Genomic DNA, 18,985 nt, shown 5'->3' with positions numbered 1-18,985 from the left:
ATGTTTTCAATTTGAGCATGTACATTTCATCTAATTGGTCCCTGGGACAAGGTTCACTGCCCTGGATGTGGCGTGGCTAAATCTTTAAAACACACGCTAATGAATTTCAGGTTTGGGACGGAAAATGGCAGCTCCATATCAGACAATCATGTGAACTTGGAATTGTTTCTCATGAATATCTTCAATAGTTATTGAAGTGGGTTCTTCTGCCGTCTCCAAACACAGATAACTGTTCTTGCTCAAGATACTCCATGCTTGCCTACTCTTAAAACTTAAATTTGGCAGATTCCTTCATTTTTGAAGGGAAAATTCTGGGAGAAAATATGGCAAAGGTCATCTGAGTGCAACTGGATATATCAAAGGGCACTTACAAATAACCTTAAAGCAACCTGAAGATTAGTTTGGGCTGAGTACTTTTGTTTTTCCTCTCAGCTGTTTGAAGTAAGGGAAAATTCAAAAGAAAGTTCTTTATTCGTACCTTTTTTTGTTGATACATCGAGCAATAGTTTAGGGATTTTATCTCCTCTGATCCAGCCCACCCAAAAAGTCAAGGAAGTGGGGTAGTTGAATATAGAAACTTGTTTTATGTAGATGGGAAACAAGGAAGCTAATACAGTCACAGACATCCCTTATTCGGAATGACAGAGCCTGAACTCTGTAGGACACCCCACCCCAGCTCACACACCTTTACAAAGACTTGGCTCTGACTAGCTCACAGGACAGATGCAGTTACTGAGCTTTGCACATGTCTCGCCTGGATACTCAGAGTGCGTCACAATTTGTATTGGGCCAGTGGGGGGGGGGGCGGCATTGATTTCATGAACTCCTGAGTCTGTGAAAGATTGACCATGGCCTGTACTTTCCTTATGGAGTGGGAGAATTTCTGTTTCTGTGTGTGATGCTGTGTTTCACCCCGATTTATGCCATTCATTGTCTGTGAGACTATGCACAGGCTGTGCAGATCTCCTATCTGGACCTCAGTTCCCTCCTTCCTAATTTAAGCTGGGTGGGCCAGATATCTCCTAAGGCTGTTTCCAAGCTTCCAAGTCTGAAGTTCAGTTTCTTCTGCACGTAAGAGGCTGGGCATCAGTTGCACTGGTCAGCTAGAGATTAGTTGGGCTGTCCTGCTGATAAACTCCCAGCAGATGAATGAATGAACAGCAACACTCACGTCCTACAGAAAGTTGGTGTTGGGCATGCTGGAATGCGCCTGGAAATCCTGGGTGATGAAGCACTCCTGAGTGCTAGGCAGGGCTTGTCAGATGACAGCGTCCCAGCAGTGCTGGATACTTCCTGGCCATGGTAGTCTGTTTGCAATCACAGAGCAGCATGAGGTGGTCCAGCATGCAGTCTGGCTTCGGAAGGGCTTGGGTTCCTCCATACTCCTGACCGTCCCCGCCACCCCAAATGCCCTACCTTCTACTTTGGCAAGTTACCTCACAGCTCCAAAGCTTGGGTGTGGTTGTTTTTCAAATGAAGCTAATATCTACTTTTCAGGGTGAAAAGCTTAAAGCTAATGTATTTGAAAGTGTCTAGCAAACAAGTGGAGCTCGATAAATAGGTAACTAAAACCAGCAATCTGTAAAAACCCCACAAAAGGTAACTTTATCTGAAAGCCAAGTTGGGGAAAACACTAGCCTTTGTGTAGTGAGTAACATTTCACAGAGTACTTCAGGACTTACTATCTTTTAATCCTCACATCTGGTTTTACAGACGCAGTGATCCCAGCAAGTTCCCAGGGTCACAACACCCAGAAACAGTGAAGTGGAGATTTAAGTTTTGCTTCCAAACTGTTGTGTTCCTTTTACAGTATGCTACCAACATGCTGTTACATGTGGTTGATATATTTTATAGTTGAGATTAAACCTCTGATGATTCTGAAAAGGGAAATAAATGATCAGAAATGGTACTAGTGCCTATGTGGGGGGGGGTGGTTCTCCCTATGCCCTTTTTATATGACTACAGCTGTACTGACTGCCATTTAAGACAAACCCAGGAAGACCTCATCAGTTGCACCTCACTTTGTGAGATCTTAATTCCGAAACAGCTCCTGGGGGTAGCTGGAAGATTTGAATATCTCTGGGATGTCACTGTCCAGTTTCGAAATAATTTTATAAATGGGTTTCTTCCAGGAAGGATCTGAGTCTTTCCCTGCGGAGACAGCCCTGAAGAACTCCTGTAACGTCAAGCTGGCGATTTCCAAGAAGCAATCCGGGACCTGCATTCCCAAAGAGACCCACAAGAAAGAAAAGACATGAGGCTCTGAAGCACCGACACCATGCAGATCTCAGTGCTGCCTGTTCCTGGGGTGGTGGGCTGATAAGAGCATCCCTGCTCTCCCGGCCCTCGACTTCTGCAGCCCTCAGAATCCCCTGCTCTCTCATCAAATACAAACTTTAAAACGATGGTACCCATGAGACAGCCCTGGGAAAAAACATATTAGGGACACTCCTTATGGAGGAGAAGCTGATTCTACTAATGGTGCGTTTTCAGTAAATGAGAAACGGACTCTGATCGAAATTAAATCTGTGGTTCAACGAAGGTTTTTAGTATTCTCTTCCTTAGTGCCTAATGTGGAAAGACATGCGCCCAAGTTTACAACTGTTTTCCTCATCCCACCATCTTTTGGGGTTGGATCCAAAAGACTTGGAACCATTCCTGCTTCCCAAGTCAAGCACCAGGTTGAGGGGGACTCAGTATGTTCCAGGCCCTGACACAGACTGGCATCGTATATGATGGGGAGTCCCACAAGTCCTCCAAACCCAGTCTGGCCCAGGGCTTGCCACCACCGCGTGCCAGATGGCCACCCCACACGCAAAGATGTGGCACCACCACCCTGTCCACACACCTTGACCCCACGAGCCTCAGAAAGGAGGCTCAGGTTCTGACAGAATGTCTGGTGGATACCAGCGTTCCTCCCCTTCGTTGGAAGTATCAGAGTCACGTGAGAGGGGTAAGGCGAGGGAAGGGTGGTCCGTGACCTGCAGAACAGAATGGCAGCCCAGCAGAGCTGTTTGTTCACTGCACACAAGGAAATGCGTGTCTAGATTAGGAGTACTCACCGGTGACATCTAGGCCACTTGCTCACCCTTTACACCTTACCCTCTAAGGTGCCACCAGCGTGCCTTCACAGAGGTCCCCAAAGGACCCGGAAGCTGGAGTACTGCTTATTCATTATTTCCAGAGAGAGAGAGAGGATCTGAGGTGACTTGTCGTGAAAGGCCCACAAATAAAACTGATCAAGTGAGAATAAAGAACGAAATGATGAAATGAACAAAAATTGTTGTAAAGATAACGGAGGCCAAGTCTGGGTGCGGCAACAGCGTAGCATGTAGTCGGATGTCTCCTGACACTGCGGGGAGAAGTTCCGCAAGTTACGGCCAGTTGCAATTACAGAGTACTAACTCTCAAATGGCACAACACCCGGCTGGCTTCTGCTTCCGTTTCAGATGAAAACTGGCTGTACATTCAGCTTGTGATATCTACCTGTTGCCTAAAAGATGTTGAATCTCATCTGTGTGGGTGATACAGAGATTGGCCCTAGGCTGCCCTGGCTCTCGGTGATTTGCGGACAGACACGGAAGGAGGTCTTCTCGAAAACTCAATCACAAAGGGAAGGCACTCATCAGACCTCAGGGGGCCCATAGTCTGGTTCCAACTGTCAGAGCTTGATTTTCCTTACCTCAAAGTCATTTCCTTTGTTATAGTGCATATTGAGAGCTCGAAAAAGTTCTGAGTCTCGGAGTACCACCAGCGTTTTGGGATTTGTGACACCATCTGAAATCGCTTGCCGGGCAAATTTTTCCATTTGGATGTAATAAAACTCACGAAAGTTGCTGAACCACTTGATCATCTGGGAGGTAATGCAGCGGTTGAACTGTACAAACAACAGGGCCCATCAGGTCGGATGTTTGCCATGAGGTGCTCAGAGCCAGAACTCTCAGCCTCCATTTCAACATAGGGCTTAATAAGGATGGCTTCAGCCACCATGAGAAAGGGCTTTCTTTAAAAAAAGAAGTCACAGCCGTTTTCCTAGCCTTTTCACTTGTACACAGAAAAATCCGAATTAGCTATAATGCCGATTAGAAAATACTGTTTTGATGTACTATATTTATGACTTTTTTACCCATGAAAAGATTTCCATGGTGTCTACTGTGACTTTGGGAGGGTTTCGGGTCAAAGCCAGTGTGGTACCAGCTTCTGCTGCACCTGGGCAGGTGGCACAGCAGCCCCAGAGCTCTCTGCCGAGTCAAGGGCAAAAGGAAGGGATAAGGGTATAGAGCAGAGAGCAGGCCATTGCAGCCTTGGAGTTGCAGAATGAATCAAAATCAGAGCTTGGTGCAGGAGTCAACCAAGCAACCGAATATGAGGGAAAGATCTGGAAAACACAAAGAAGTAGATTCAAAGTATTAGCTGCCCTCTCCCAAACACACAGGGTAAGGGAACAGGCATAGTCTGGTTCCAGCTGTCAGAGCTTGATTTTCCTTATCATCATGCTTGATGTCTACATACCTTCATTCAGTGTTGAAATACAGCAATTTGAATATAAATGTGACAATGTCCAACCCTTTACGTATTCTATCTTTTTCATAGTCTTCCCCAGCAGAGATAAAACACTAGGCCAAAAATGCCATTTACTAATGTTTCTCTCTCCCCTCCACCCTTCCTCCCCATGGGTTTGTATATCTACAGGTCAAAAGCTTAAAATTCAGATACCCAACCTTTGTGGCCCAAAGTTATTCATACAGAGTCTCAGCCCAGAACTGGAAATTGTGCCGATCCCATCAGCAACATGAAGGGGACCTGAGGTGCACATAAGATGACCTAGGACTTGCCTCCCACTGGGCAAAACCATTCCCTCTTGGGAGTTTTTCAGAGGCTTTCAGAGGTGAAGAATGACTTTACCTGGACATCAGGGAAATAAGCCTTCAGCAGGTTGGAGCTGGGGTAGCGTGTGAAGAAAAACATGAGTTTGGCCTTCTTCAAGTGACCAGGATTTAGGCCCTCCTGGATTTATCTCAGCGTCAAGGAAAACTAACACCGCTTTATCATGTGATTTTTATCAGTTAATCCAAATAATGACTTGTCCTGTTCCTGACGGTTTCTTTTTTTCTGTTGTTTCATTTTTTCTGGGCGAATGGTGTATTAGTTCCATTCTTCTGTCTGATCAGATAAGCTCTTTCTTAGGGCGCCTGGCTGGATCAGTCGGTAAAACCAGTGACTCTTGATCTTGGGGTTGTGAATTCAAGTCCCACACTGGACCTAGAGCTTACTTAAAAACTAAGAAAAAAGCTTTTGCTTTCCAGATGCTCAATACCATATATGTACAGTAAATTTGCAGAATTTAAAAAACATTTTGATGTGTGAAAGTTCTACAGCCTTTATGATATCAAATACAGTTTGTTGTACTTTGTGTGTGTGCTTTCAGAACAGGATGGGGAAAGATGGCAGGTCTGTCCCAGATTTCAAAGCCCCACGCAGAGATTTCATTCCCCTTCTGGGCCTCAGTTTCTTCATCTGTAAAATGAGACAAGCCCACTAGATGGTCCCCATTCTATTCTCGGAGCTCCCTTTGCAGTGTTTAAGCCAATGAACACCTAACCTGCCTGAGTACAAGAGCACAGTTGGCTCCAGCTCAGGAAGCTTGAACTTCTCGGCTGTGTCTGCTCCTCATTTGCCTGGCAGAGCTTCCCTCACCCTTCCCAGTTCAGCCCAGACACCCTTCCTCTGTGAAATAGTTCCTTGCTGAATGAGGCCTTCCTTACCCTGGGCTATCAAAGCTTTTTGTACAAACCTCTGTTGTAGCAATGACCTCCCTGGAATTTTTACTGCATGTTTGTCTCCCCATTTAGACTGTGAGCTCCTTGAGGGCAAGGACCTTATCTTTTCATCTTTGTATTCCACATGCCTAGCCCGGTGCTAGGAACATAGTAGGTGCTCAATAAATGTTGGTTGGATGAAGGAATGAATGAGTGATTATATGGTCAGCCTTAATCCGTACAGAAATATGGAAATGATATTCCAACCCATACGTCACTCTGAGAACAGATTGCTTCCCCTCTAACAAGAGAAGGGAGCTGTGTTGTGACTGCCTGGCACCAGCATGGGAAGGAAATAAAGGTTCTTGCACGAGAACACATAGCATTCCCAGGGACAGTCCTGGGGCTGGGTGAGAAGCATTATACAGAGTAACCTTGGCGCTCAGGTCGGAGACCTGTACCTTTAGGACGATTAAGGCTTCTCAGTAGGACATGCCAGTTTAGCCAAAGGAGACTAAACCAACTGATTTTCAGTTACAACTGGCCCTGGCATCCAGGCTGCTGCCCAGAAGACCCCTGCCCTTGCCTCACTGGACCAACTTCTTATCCTTCTTAAAGGCTTATAAATGCTGTGGAAAGAATCCTGGATTTAAGAGTCCAAAGACCCAGTTTCAGATACTGATTTCGCCACCTATTAGCTGTGTGATCTTGAGCAAGTCACTTATATTCTCCGGGCCTCATTTCTAAAATGTGAGTATAGTAGTTAAAACTTGTGCTTGGGTTTGAATCCTGGCTCTGCATGTGTCTGTCTTGTGACCTTGGGCAAGTTAGTTTGCTTCTCTTGTCCCCGCCTCCCAGATACCTGATCTAGAGTGGCCGCTTGAGGATTGTGACGTAACACAGGCCCACAACCTCTTATCCAAAACGCCGGGCCAAATGGGGTTCGGATTTCAGAAGTTATTATTTTACAACGGTAATATGGTGCGTAGACCATACGTCAGTTAACGGCCAGAGCAGGGGCTGTGGCAGCAGTCTGCAATCCAATACGTTAACATTGCCACGGCAAATTGGAGGACTATTTACACTAAGTGGGATAGTCTATAAATAGCCTCCAACCAGTGCAGGTCGGGTTTTGCCACCAAACATGTTCCCATCCACCTTAGGGGAGAGAAATCACAGGGATGTTCAGAGCTCGGAGTTTCAGAATGGTGGCTAAGTGCCGGTGGACCCTCACTTGTGAACTGTTGGCCGACCTCAGGGAACGGGCGCAGCAAACGCTGCCCCCTACCGTCTCATCACTCCCGCTCTACCTGTCTCGTGGGTTGTTGTGGGAATATGAATGGGTGCTGGCGCTCGGTGGCTTTCCCGGCCGACGGGAACACATCTCTAATGCTGGAACATAGGCAACAGGGATGAGGGGACAGCTGGGGAACCAGGAAGCTGCCTGGGAGCCCCAAATCTTTCCAAGCAGCCAGGCCCGGTCGATGGCCTCCCCAGCCTCCCCAGACTCTGAGTCCACTCCTCATTTTACAGAGCGGGGCTAGGCACGCAGTAGGTGCCCCCAGAAATACCAGCATGCCCCCGCCAAGGGAAGTACAGCAGAGAATCTTTGGGCTCTGAGTCCTTCAGGCTCTTCCGCCACCGCCTGACTTTAACAGGGAGTCTTAACCAGTGGCCTCTTACCAAAGGCCCAGACAGGTAGCCTTTGTCAGCCGGGGCGATTTCCTGGCAATCTCTACACCTCCAAGAAGATTTCCTACTGCCTGAAGAGGCAGCAGTGGCCGGTGAGGTGTTCTTAGCCTTGGTTTTATAGTCCGTCTGGCCTGCCTGGGAAGCACGCAGCGGTGCCCAAGCATTAGGGGTGTTTCAACACTCGTGACAGGCAGAGGGCGCTCGTGGCATTTAGGACACAAGAGCCCACCCTTTTGTGGCAGTGAGCTGGTCCCACCCCATCCTGCGGCCATTAACACAATCCACCTACCCCCCCCAACCCCCCTACCCCCCCCCCCCACCCGGTGCCCTCTGCCAAGAGGACACAACCGTTCACGCCTGGATGTGCAGCTCCACAGATGCGTTGACCTCTGGAGGCCGAATTACAGTCCGCTTATGAGAAGCAGCGGTGTTGAGCTCAGCTCGCTAAAAATGCAACATCCAAAATAATGTCGTCAGGAACTTCACTCCCACGAGATGCTTGCTGGAAGAGGATCTTTGGTCATGTGAGTCTGAGGCTGCATACATTCTCCTCTTAGAGCTTCACATAGGACATCAGCATGTTAAAGCCTCTAAGAAGTCCCACGAACTACCCAGTAGTAGAAATAACCAGTGTTTAATAACCAGTATTTAAGTCACCGGTAGAAATAACCTACCCAAGCTGCTTTCTTCCTATTTACCCAAGCTGCTTTCTTCCTAATTTAACAACTATTAATATCCTGAGGGAGGGTTACTCTGGGCAACACTATTTGAAAGAGTGGAGTCTGCCTAAGGGTTGCAAAGTTTTTGCAATAAGATCCAGACCCCTACAGCCCAGCCTGGGCCCCTCAGTCCTCCCCTCAGGGGCCCCCCTTCCCTCTACCTACCCAGCCCCCAAGCTCTGGTTCTCTCAGCTGCAGCTTAGAAGCTGTTCCTTAAACGAAAGTCTTCTTACCCCTTCCAGCTGCCTCTTGAGTCTAGTCCCTCAGGAAAGCATCCCATTTTCCATCTGCCTCAGAAGTTTCTAGTCGCTCATAGCTTCCCTGTGAATTACCTAGACAATGCAGGCTTTTCTGCCTGTGCAGCCAAGGGATTGGGGGAGCCATGCTTCAGATGAGGTCATTCCCTCTCTCTGTTTAGCTGTACAGGCCGCTGACAACCGAATTATGGGGTTTTTCCTTCCATAGAAGGAAGCCCATATTTTGGAAGCCCATTTGAGTTTAAAAACAAAACTCTTTTAGACCCAAAGAGTCAGTAGTGGTAGGATCCAATGTGTCCCAGAAGAAAGTAAATGAATCTTCCCAGCATCCTTAAATCCCAAAATGTGGCTGCCACTTTCTCAGAACCTAAAAACTATGAGCCCCAGGGAAGGAAGGCCTGGAAGCTACAGTGAGAAGGCCGCCAGGGAAGCAAAGCTATTTAAACGCCATGGAGTTATTTGTCCCCACCTCCCTTCATCTTCCAGATTTCCCATTTCTCTGAGCTGTGGCACTGAGAACCTCAGTTACTAGTAAAGGATATGTGGACTGAAGAAAATGGAAGCACATCCGGGGCACACTGCAGGCCGCCCTGTTCCACCTTCACCGAGGGAAGAAGGGGCAGTCTTTCCAAACGAGGGGAAGTGAAGGGCAAGGGGTACTGCTGTTGGCTCAGAACCGACGGTCGCAATTTGACTGTCCCCCAAGGTCGCAGGGCAGACTCTGGGGAGGAGTGACTTTGGGAAGATGAATCTTGGGGAAGACTGCTATCCCAGTGGTCACTGGGTCCATGACTCAGTAGCTGGCTAAGAATCTGATTTTCCTGGATGTGGGAAGGCACAGTCAGAGGACAGTTTGCTGGCCGACCCTGATAGGGTCTGGGGATCATTCTTGAAGAGACAGGGCACCTGGGAGGATCTAGAGGGGTGGCCAATGATAAGTTTCGCAACAGGACCCCAGTCTGTGGCTGGGCCCTCCTGGGCAAGGTGGCAAAAGGAAACAGATCTTTACAGATACCTCTCTCAGGAGGCGAGGGCTCGCTGCTACCCTCTGGCACAAGCCCCCGGAAGCTTCTACCCAGCTGGGTCAGGTGGCCCGGTGGATCCAAGAGTACCTTTTGTAATACTGAGTCTACAGCTTGGGACACGGCCCCGGTCAATTCTTTCCTCAGAGTCTCCAGCAAATCCTGTGCTCCACAAGGAAGGAACCTGGGCTCCTCAGACTGGTATTCGACTTCAGATGCTCTGTGTTTTTCTTTCCGGGAGAGGTCCCCACGGGAACCCTGATGGTGGTGATCACTGTCCATAGCCCAGGGCCTAGATCCATAGCCCTTCCTCTGCTTTACGCTTAGAGGGCCCTTGTCCATCTCAGAGCCTCCTGGGTCCTGAGCTGCGTCCCCGGGCCCAGCAGCCTGCAAGATGTGCTTTTGCAAATGCCTTAGCTGTTGCTTCAGCTGATAGAGCTGTTCTCTTACCCGAGGGCCCCCTTTCCTGCTGCCATGGTCTCCGACAGGGCCCGGCTTCAGAGGGCCTTGCTGCGTGGGAAGGCTCTGCTTCCTCTTCCGCTCCTGGGCCTTCTCTGGGCAATACGGACTGTCCCTGGCTTGGGCATTGCCTGGCACCAGAGCATTAAGAGAGAGGCACATGCCTTGGACAATGGTCTCCACTCTGGCCCTCTTTGCTTGGATGTTCTCATCGCAAAACCAGTCAGGGTCAGCAAAGCTAGAGCTGGGGACAGGGCTCCAGGGAAAGTGGGGGTCTCCGCCTTGCTCTCGGGGGGCTGGGCTTCTTTCACCTTCCATACAGGGTTCTGCCAGGTGGGAACAGGTCCGGGACAGAGGAGAAAGCAGGCCAGAGTTTGGATCCATCCCCTGGCTCACAAGGCTCTTGCTCAGAAGGTCGGTTGTGGCTCTGTAAGGGAATTCTTTCTCCCGATGTCCTCAACGAGAGGGGTACCTCGCGGGAGCTGGGGGTTCCTCCTCCACACTCAGAAGGACGAGAAGCAGCTGTCAAGGATTCAGACTCTGATATGCCAGAACTCACAAACCTGAGTAGACTCTGAATTAGAGACAGGGAGAAAACAGCATATGTGATTTTGAGCAGTGCTTTTCAAACTTGCGTGCGCAAATAACCCAGGGATCTTGTTAAAATGAAGATCCAGATTTAGCAGGTCGGGGCCGGGGCAGAGATTCTGGATCTGTCACCAGCTCCCATGAGATACTGTGCTGCTGGGTGGGACCCTACTCTGAGGAGATTCCCAAGAGGGATCCTTCAGGGAGGAATTGTCTTGCTGGGGCATAATTATGATAGAATTATAATAAAGGTAATAGCAGCAGCTAACTGCACAGCTGGCATTATGCCAAGAACTTTACATCTATGACCTAATTTAATTCTCGTCACAAATCCCTGAGAATGTTGTCATTCTCACTTACGGAAATAGGCCCAGAGAGGTTGAGTTACCTCCGGAAGGTCACACAACTAGTCAGTGGCAGGCTGGAGTCAAAACAAGGTCTGTCTGATTCAGAGTAACCTCCTTAGTGCCTGCCACAACAGAATCACCCAGGGCACTTGTTCAAAATAGCAAATTCAGGGGCGCCTGGGTGGCGCAGTCGGTTAAGCGTCCGACTTCAGCCAGGTCACGATCTCGCGGTCCGTGGGTTCGAGCCCCGCGTCGGGCTCTGGGCTGATGGCTCAGAGCCTGGAGCCTGTTTCCGATTCTGTGTCTCCCTCTCTCTCTGCCCCTCCCCCGTTCATGCTCTGTCTCTCTCTGTCCCAAAAATAAAAATAAACGTTGAAAAAAAATTTTTTTTTTAAAAAATAGCAAATTCAGTAGCCCTCACCAGCCCTGCAAAATCAGAATCCCTCCATCCTGGGGGGCAGGGGAGAACCTGCATTTGAAACAGGCAAACCGAAGTTTGAGAACCAGCTGTTTGACCACTACACTGTCCTGTTCCTGAAAGAATCAGATCAGGTATTCATTGCTCACATTCAACAACTATTTCCTTAGCTCCTACTGTGCATCAGGCCGTCTTCTGAGCACTTGGAGCGACGGTGGAGGACAAGACCAGCAGAATCCTGCTCTCATGGAGCTGGCCGTCTCCCCCAGGGAGAGAGAACGAACAAGTATATTTTCAGGTCGTCGTGATATCTGCTAGGAAGAAAAAGCACAATAAGGGGTTGTAAATTGGGATGAGGGTGTGGGAAGAAGGAGGCAGCTAGTTTAGAAAAGGCTGCCTAAAGCTATTTTTCCCCCACAAAGTATCAAAATACACTGTACTTTAGGAGGCCTCAGATGGCAAGTTTAAGGGCCTTCAAGTTTACAAAACATTCACACGTTACCTCATTGCACCTCACACCAAACTTGAGAATCAGTGTAATTCTCCCATTTTACAGATGAGGAAACCAAGGGTCAGCGAGGCCGCAGAGTGGCTCTCAGTTACTGAGATTCCAAATCCTTTGACACAACCACACTTCAGCTGCCTCCCTGCGGATGGAAAGACCCGTGTAAGAGACTGACTCCTCTGTCTGCCAAGGGGATGCTTCCTTTCCTCAAAGAGGTACATTCATATTTCTCCTCTACAAATTCCCACTATCCTTTTGCTTCTCTCTCTTCTTTTTTTTAATGTTTATTTATTTTTGAGACAGAGAGAGACAGAGCATGAGCAGGGAAGGGGCAGAGAGAGAGGGAGACACAGAACGTGAAGCAGGCTCCAGGCTCTGAGCTGTCAGCACAGAGCCCGACGCGGGGCTCGAACCCACGAACTGTGAGATCATGACCCGAGCCGAAGTCGGACGCTCAACCGACGGAGCCACCCAGGCACCCTGTCCTTTTGCTTCTCTTGCGCAACTCCTTTCAGGAAAGGGTCCACTAGCTTCGTCCTACTTTTGATCTAAAATTTACCTGGAATTCTCTACCTGGGGCGAAACGTGGCTCTTCTGTAGCCGCTGGATGTGGATGTGGACACAGCCTCCACCCGGAGCTGCCAGACCACGGCAGACACAGCTGGCACAAGCTCGCCCTGAGCAATGTCCCTCCTGGTGCCCGGGGCCGAGGGTGGGAGGTGGCGGTGGCTCCAGTCCGTCACAAGGAAAATGCCACTGGAAGAAAGCCGGGTTCGTGGGTCGGAGTACGTAGAAGGATTTTGCCTTGAGTAAGACACTTATAAATTACTAAAACAAAACAGATAACTTGCCTAATTCACGTTAACTTTAAAAATGTATCCCAACCGTTTGGATGGTTTACCACCTCTTGGAGAGAGAAACATTTTTTAACTTCCTGTGATCATTTGACGCGGAATATATATTATTTGTATAATAGGAAAAGTTATTTTTACACTAGCTCTTACCATCTGCTAAGCATAACTGGATCACTCATTAAGCTTCCGTTGGCTGTTTTCTAACTAATGATGACCACTGAACTGGCAGAATTGATATTTGAACCACAGAAACTCACCATAATACAAGCTGTGTATTTTTTCAGTTAAGTACCTTCCAAAAAGAAGAGGGGATTGGTTATGGTTATCCTAATTGCTGAGTGAACATCTCCTGCTTAAATTTGACATTTTCTTTTTTTTTTTTTTAACGTTTATTTATTTTTGAGAGAGAGTGAAAGAGTGTGAGCGGGAGGGGCAGAGAGAGAAGGAGACACGGAATCTGAAGCAGGTTCCAGGCTCTGAGCTGTGTCAGCACAGAGCCCGACGCGGGGCTCGAACTCACAAACCGCGAGATCATGACCTGAGCTCAAGTTAGACCCTTAACTGACTGAGCCAGCCAGGTGCCCCAGTTCAACATTTTCAAACACAAACTCTGTAACTGCCCCTCTGCTTCAACTCTCACACTACCTATCTTGTTTAAGCTGGAAGCTGGGAGTCTCTCTGACTCCTCCCCGGACCACTGACTTGGTCTGGTCACTTATGGTCAAAAAATGGCTCTGAACCACAGTCCACTGCTTTCCCATTACCGTTTCTGGATTCAGGGTTTCAACTTTTTACCTAGACAATTCCAATACCTCATGACTGGTCCCCCAGCTTCTAGCCTTTCCTCACTCTGGTCCTTCTACACTCATTCATTCATTCAACAAACGTGGCTCAAATGCTGGCAACAGACAAAATCCTCTGCCCACGTGGAGCTCACATTCATGCAGAGGGATCCAGATGGCATAACATACGAAGTTAGTAATGGAAGGCCACTGTGAAAACATTAGCCCTTGCTCCGAGATAAATGAGGAGCCGCTGGAAGGTTGTAAGCAGTATGGCCTGACTTAGTTTTAAAAGGATCATTCTTTACTAGATGGAGAATAGGCCGGGGGTGGGGGAGCAAGGGTTGAAACAGCCCTAGGAGGCTCTAGGCATCTAGGCCTCCAGGCAGTGACCTAGATGGTAATCACAGAGATGAGGTGTCTTGGACCAGGACGGTAGCAAAGCATCAGATCCTGTATAGATGTTGAGTGTGGAGCCAGTGGAATTTGCGAACAGACTGGATGCGGAGCGCAAAGAGAAATAAAGTATCACTGATGATGACTCCAACGCGTTTGGCCTGAGTGAGTTGAAGGATGAGATGGCACGAGCTGAGTCAGAAGGACCATAGAGGAACGGGTTTGGTGAGAGATATCAGGAGCTCAGTTTTGCATGTGAAATCTGAGACAATTATGAGACAACTAAATGAAGATATTGACAAAGCCGTGGGGTAAATAAGCCTGGGGCGTCAGTGGAGAGAGATCTGGACTAGAAATAGAAAGTTGATGGCTGTCAGTATGTAGATGGATGAGCTCCGAGGAGTGAGTGTAGACAGAGAGGAGGAGGGGGCCAAGATCCGAGTCCTGGGACATAGCAGCATGAAGAGCCTGGGGTAAGAGGGGAATCAATAAAGGGAGCAAAAGGAGGGGCACCTGGGTGGCTTAGTTGGTTAAGCGACCGACCTCGGCTCAGGTCATGATCTCGCAGTTTGTGAGTTCGCAGCCCCGCGTCGGGCTCTGTGCTGACAGCTCAGCCTGCTTTGGATTCTGTGTCGCCCCCTCCCCTGCTCACACTCTGTGTCTGTCTCTCAATAATAAATAAACGTTAAAAATTTTTTTTAAATAAATAAAGGGCGCAAAAGGAGCAAGCAGTGAGATAGGAAGAAATCTAGGGGTGTGTGAGTTCCCGGGAGCCAAGTGAAGAAAGTGTTTCTAGGAGCCGGGAGAGGTCAGGTCACACAGCAATTATTAGTAACACAGAGGCTTTCAAGATCTTGATCAGAGCCGTTTCGGTGGAGCCCAGGGAGAAAAAGCCTGGTTGGAGTGGATTTACGGCAGAGGACAAGAGGAGGAATTGGTGACATTAACGATGACACCTCTTTCAAGGAGTTTTGCAGAGAGGAGAGAAGTAGGACAGTGGCTGGAAGGAGAGATGGGGTCAAGAGAGGGTTTCTCAAGATAGAAAGAATAACAGTATATCTATAGGTTAATGGCAATGATGCCGTATAAAGATAAAGTTTGTTGGGGCGCCTGGGTGGCTCAGTGAGTTAAGCGCCAACTTCGGGTCAGCTCGTGATCTCATGGCTCGTGAGTCTCAGCCCCACATCGGGCTGTGTGCTGACAGCTCAGAGCCTGGAGCCTGTTCGGATTCTGTGTCTTCCTCTCTCTCTGCCCCTCCCCTGCTTGCGCACTCTCTCTCTCTCTCTCAAAACTAAAATAAACATTTTTAAGAAAAGATAAAGTTTGTTAATGTAGGCCACAGGGGGAGAATTTCTGGAGCTGGTCCTTAGGTAGGAAGGTGGGGGCAAGATTTCATACATGGGAAGGGATCGATTTTAGAGACGAGAACCCTTGGTTCATCCATGGTGGTGGAGGAAGGCAGTGTCCGTGGACAGGTGCTGGCAGGTGGGTGCCCCGGTGACGAGAGTGAGTGCAAGTTCCCTTTTGATCGTCTCCATTTCCTCAGTGACATTGGCATCGGCATTAATTTTCCAACACGTGGGTCTGCTTATGCCCCTCCGTGGAATCAGTCTTTGCTAGCTGCCTGTTGAATATAAGGTGCAGCTGCCTCCCCTCCTCTGGAGCCACTGTCCTCAATACTCACCATTGCCACTGAGCTGTCCTGGGCGCTGTGTCAGGTCTCTGCCCTTACTCCTTACTCTTCCCTCTCCCTGGAAAGCCCTGCCCTCCTTTTTCTACCCGACACACCCCTATTCCTTTTCCAAAATCCAACTGAAATGTCACCCCCTCTCTGAAGTAATCAATCTTCCCCTTTAGACTGTGAGCTCCCTCCTTGTGTCTCCAAGTAGTGCCTGATTGCCAGTTATCTCCAAATAGATGTTTGCTGACTCAGTTGAATAAATTGTTCTGTATGCACTTCATTTAGACTGATTTTCATCTCTTCATTAGAGGTACATTATTTCAGATCTTTCTAGCATCTAAATGGAACAAAATCAATACAGATAGATAGATGATAGATAGATAGATAGATGATAGATAGATAGGGCATAGAACCATCGATGTCACCAAATCTCCCTTGTGGGTTATTTAAGGCATTGTTTCTGAGGTTCCATGTAGTCCGTATGCTCCAGAAGGCAGAACTACTAGGGTAAGATATGGAGTCTGTGTGCTTAATGAAGCAACAATCAGCGGGAAGGTCTTGAGGCCAGAAACTAGAAATCTAGCCAAACACCACTGCGGTTGGACACCCAGAGATGTTTACGCCCATCTCTGTAGGACAATCATGGAAACTCTGCATCTGGGCAGCTGAGAAACAGGAAACCTCTGTGCTGGGCCAGCAAGCCACTCGGAGCCCTTCACCGGGGTGTGGCATATGAAGCAGCAACACTTTCTGTTTAAAAATCAACTGGCAGCGCACTCACATTTACAGACAGAGTAGCGACTGCCACAGCCCTTTAAAAATAGCTTTACTGCTTTTCGTAGATGATGAAAGCAATAAAGAGTCATTTTACTTCCCAAATATAGATATGTATTGAGAGGAAAAGAAAGAAAGAAAGAAAGAAAGAAAGAAAGAAAGAAAGAGAAAAAGAAAGAGAGAGAGAGAAAGAAAAGAAAGAAAGAAAGAAAGAAAAGAAAGAAAAGAAAAGAAAGAAAGAAAGAAAGAGAGAGAAAGAAAAGAAAGAAAGAAAGAAAGAAAGAAAGAAAGAAAAGAAAAGAAAGAAAAGAAAGAAAGAGAAAGAAAGAAAGAAAGAAAGAAAGAAAAGGAAATTCACAGTTAACATTTTGGTGCTTGTCATTTTTTCAAAACTTTTTTCTCTGTGTACAGAAAACTTACATGATTTCCCCTAATTATATCAGTTTTTGAAATGGAATTATAAATACATAGTCCTATAACTTCCTTTTTTTTTTTTGATCTCTCATGTTAATGAATACCCATCTGTAACAACATTGTAAAAGCTGATGATATTCCACTGTATGTATATATCACAATTTATTTAACAAATTCCTTTTTGATTAGACAGATTTTTTTCTTATGTTGTCACTGGCGTAGCAATATAGACAAGATAGTATGGAGGTGGAGAGTGCGGACTGCAGAGCCGGACTGCCTCGATTTGAATCCCTAGGGCCACTTACTTAGCTTTGTGACCTCTCTGTACCTCAGCTTTCTCATCAATAACAGGGAAATAACCACAATACCTGCTGTTATTATAAGGTTGTTGTAAGGATCCAATGAGTTAACCCATTTTTAGACCAGTTCCTGCCATATCATAAATTACTGGTAAGTGTTAGCTATTGTTATTATGAATAATATTGGGATGAACAGTCTTGTCTATATCTCTTAGAACTTACACTATTTTTTCCTTAGAATGCATTTCTAGAAGTAGAAATTCTGGATCAAAGACTGGGCATGTGTTAAACTTAAAAAAATTTTTTTTAATGTTTATTTATTTTTGAGAGAGAGAGAGAGAGAGAGACAGAGCGCAAGAGGGGAGAGACAGAATCTGAGGCAGGCTCCAGGCTCTGAGCTGACATACAGAGCCCAACGCAAGCCTCAGAACGAACCGTGAGATCATGACCTGAGCGAAAGTCAGACACTTAACTGTCTGAGCCACCCAGGTGCCCTAAACTTTTATACTCATTTCTCAACTGCCCTCCAGAAATGTACCAACTGATTGGTAGTGGAGTTGAGAGACTGAAGAAGAACTTTCGATTTTTACTCTGTATATTTCTGTATTAACTGAAATTTTATAAGGATTTATTCATGCGTTGTTTGTATATATACTTCTAAATAGCCAATTTTCTTTCTTACCAATATATCTATAAAAGAACACATATGCCCTCATCCTCACCAACACTGGGCATTGCCAGCCTTTTAAACCTTTGCCAATATGGTGGGTGAAATATTATCTCAACATTTGAACCTCTGATTCTCAGCAATCTGGCTTATTTTTCTCATCTATTGGAGGAAATACTTATGTGCTATGTATTATGAAACTTAAACATGTTTATACCATTTGAGTCAATGATTCTATGTCTAAGAAGTGAAATCAAGAAAATGATGCCATACCCACAGATTTATATCAAAAATGATCATCCCAGCATTAGAGTAGAAACTGATTAAATATAAAGTATGGTATTATCTATGTGATGCTATATTATGTAATCATTTTTCAAAAAATCATGTTTAGGAAGAGTTTATAGAACATTATTTTATAGTATATAGTAAGTAGGGAGAGAGAAAAATGCTTTTGAAAATACAAAGGAAAAAAGATGCAAAAGGAATATATTAAAATGTTAGCAATAATTGTTTACAGATGATGGAACTGTAATTTTTTAATGGGTAATTTTTTTCTCTATTTTTTTCTTTTTACTTTTCGGTATTTTCCATATTTTCAATGGGTATGTTTTCACTTTGTAATTTAAAAAAAGCAATCTTTGCCCTTGCTAATTTAATTTTTTAATTTTTTTTAAATGTTTATTTATTTTTGAGAGAGAAACAGAGCATGAGTAGGGGAGGGGCAGAGAGAGAAGGAGACACAGAATCCAAAGTAGGCTCCAGGCTCCGAGCTGTCAGGACAGAGCCCGATGCCAGGCTCAAACCCATGAGCCCCACAAGCCATGAGATCATGACCTGAGCCGAAATCGGTTGCTTAACCGACTGAGCCACCCAGGCACCCTGCCCTTGGTAATTTAAAACTTGCCTTTATGGGAAAGGCTATGCATGTGTGGGGACAGGGGATGTATGGGAAATTTCTGTACTGCCTGTTCAGTTTGGCTGTAAACCTAAAACTGCTCTGAAAATTAACAAAATTAACAAAACTAATTAAATTAACTAACTAAATTAACAAAACAAACGAACAAAGCCTGGATTTTCTCTCATTGACTCTTTCTTGGGTATACATTCCTGGACACCAGACATACAAAACTCCACTAGAGAAGCAAATTGAGCTACAAACGAGCACAGAACCACAGGGCTCGTGAGATAACTATAAAGTTATGTAGGATTTTACAGCTAGGAAGCGTAAAATAAGAGTTAAGTGGAATTTCAAGTAAATAATAGGCCTAAGAAAGAAACTGTGTCTGAAGTGGTAAGAGGCCGGGGTGGAGGTGGGGGGGTACCGGCTGAAAAGACAGCTAACGTCCGTG

At 46.5% G+C, this 18,985-nt stretch overlaps 1 protein-coding gene across 2 annotated transcripts; it reads right to left on the bottom strand.

Moving 5' to 3' along the window:
* Window positions 1-1,772: 1,772 nt before the first annotated feature.
* On the bottom strand, window positions 1,773-10,292 carry PROX2 (prospero homeobox 2). 2 transcript variants are annotated; one of them, XM_047079860.1, is made up of 4 exons: window positions 8,970-10,292; window positions 4,906-5,013; window positions 3,683-3,877; window positions 1,773-2,218 (listed from the first exon to the last, which is right to left on the bottom strand). In XM_047079860.1, exons 1-4 carry the CDS (start codon window positions 10,290-10,292, stop codon window positions 2,033-2,035), a joined length of 1,812 nt encoding a protein of 603 aa, XP_046935816.1. In that variant the 3' UTR covers window positions 1,773-2,032. The 2 variants fall into 2 exon arrangements, with proteins under 2 accessions (XP_046935816.1, XP_046935817.1); XM_047079861.1 differs by lacking the exon at window positions 4,906-5,013 and having other exon boundaries at window positions 9,540-10,292.
* Between the last annotated feature and the right edge of the window lie 8,693 nt (window positions 10,293-18,985).

The sequence above is a fragment of the Lynx rufus genome, unplaced genomic scaffold, assembly GCF_022079265.1.
Source record: "Lynx rufus isolate CCGP_SWC_20201006 ecotype Redwood Valley unplaced genomic scaffold, mLynRuf1.p SCAF_17, whole genome shotgun sequence".
Taxonomy (NCBI): domain Eukaryota; kingdom Metazoa; phylum Chordata; class Mammalia; order Carnivora; family Felidae; genus Lynx; species Lynx rufus.
This window is presented reverse-complemented; position numbering and strand designations above follow the sequence as displayed.

What these genes read in the sequence shown, in the direction of transcription:
- PROX2 (XM_047079860.1), bottom strand. Translation starts at nt 10,292, where the DNA reads ATGGATCCAAACTCTGGCCTGCTTTCTCCTCTGTCCCGGACCTGTTCC. An exon ending in CTTATTTCCCTGATGTCCAG is followed by an intron (nt 3,878 to 4,905) that starts GTAAAGTCATTC and finishes TTGTTTGTACAG; the next exon opens with TTCAACCGCTGCATTACCTC. An exon ending in ACAAAGGAAATGACTTTGAG is followed by an intron (nt 2,219 to 3,682) that starts GTAAGGAAAATC and finishes TTGGGAATGCAG; the next exon opens with GTCCCGGATTGCTTCTTGGA.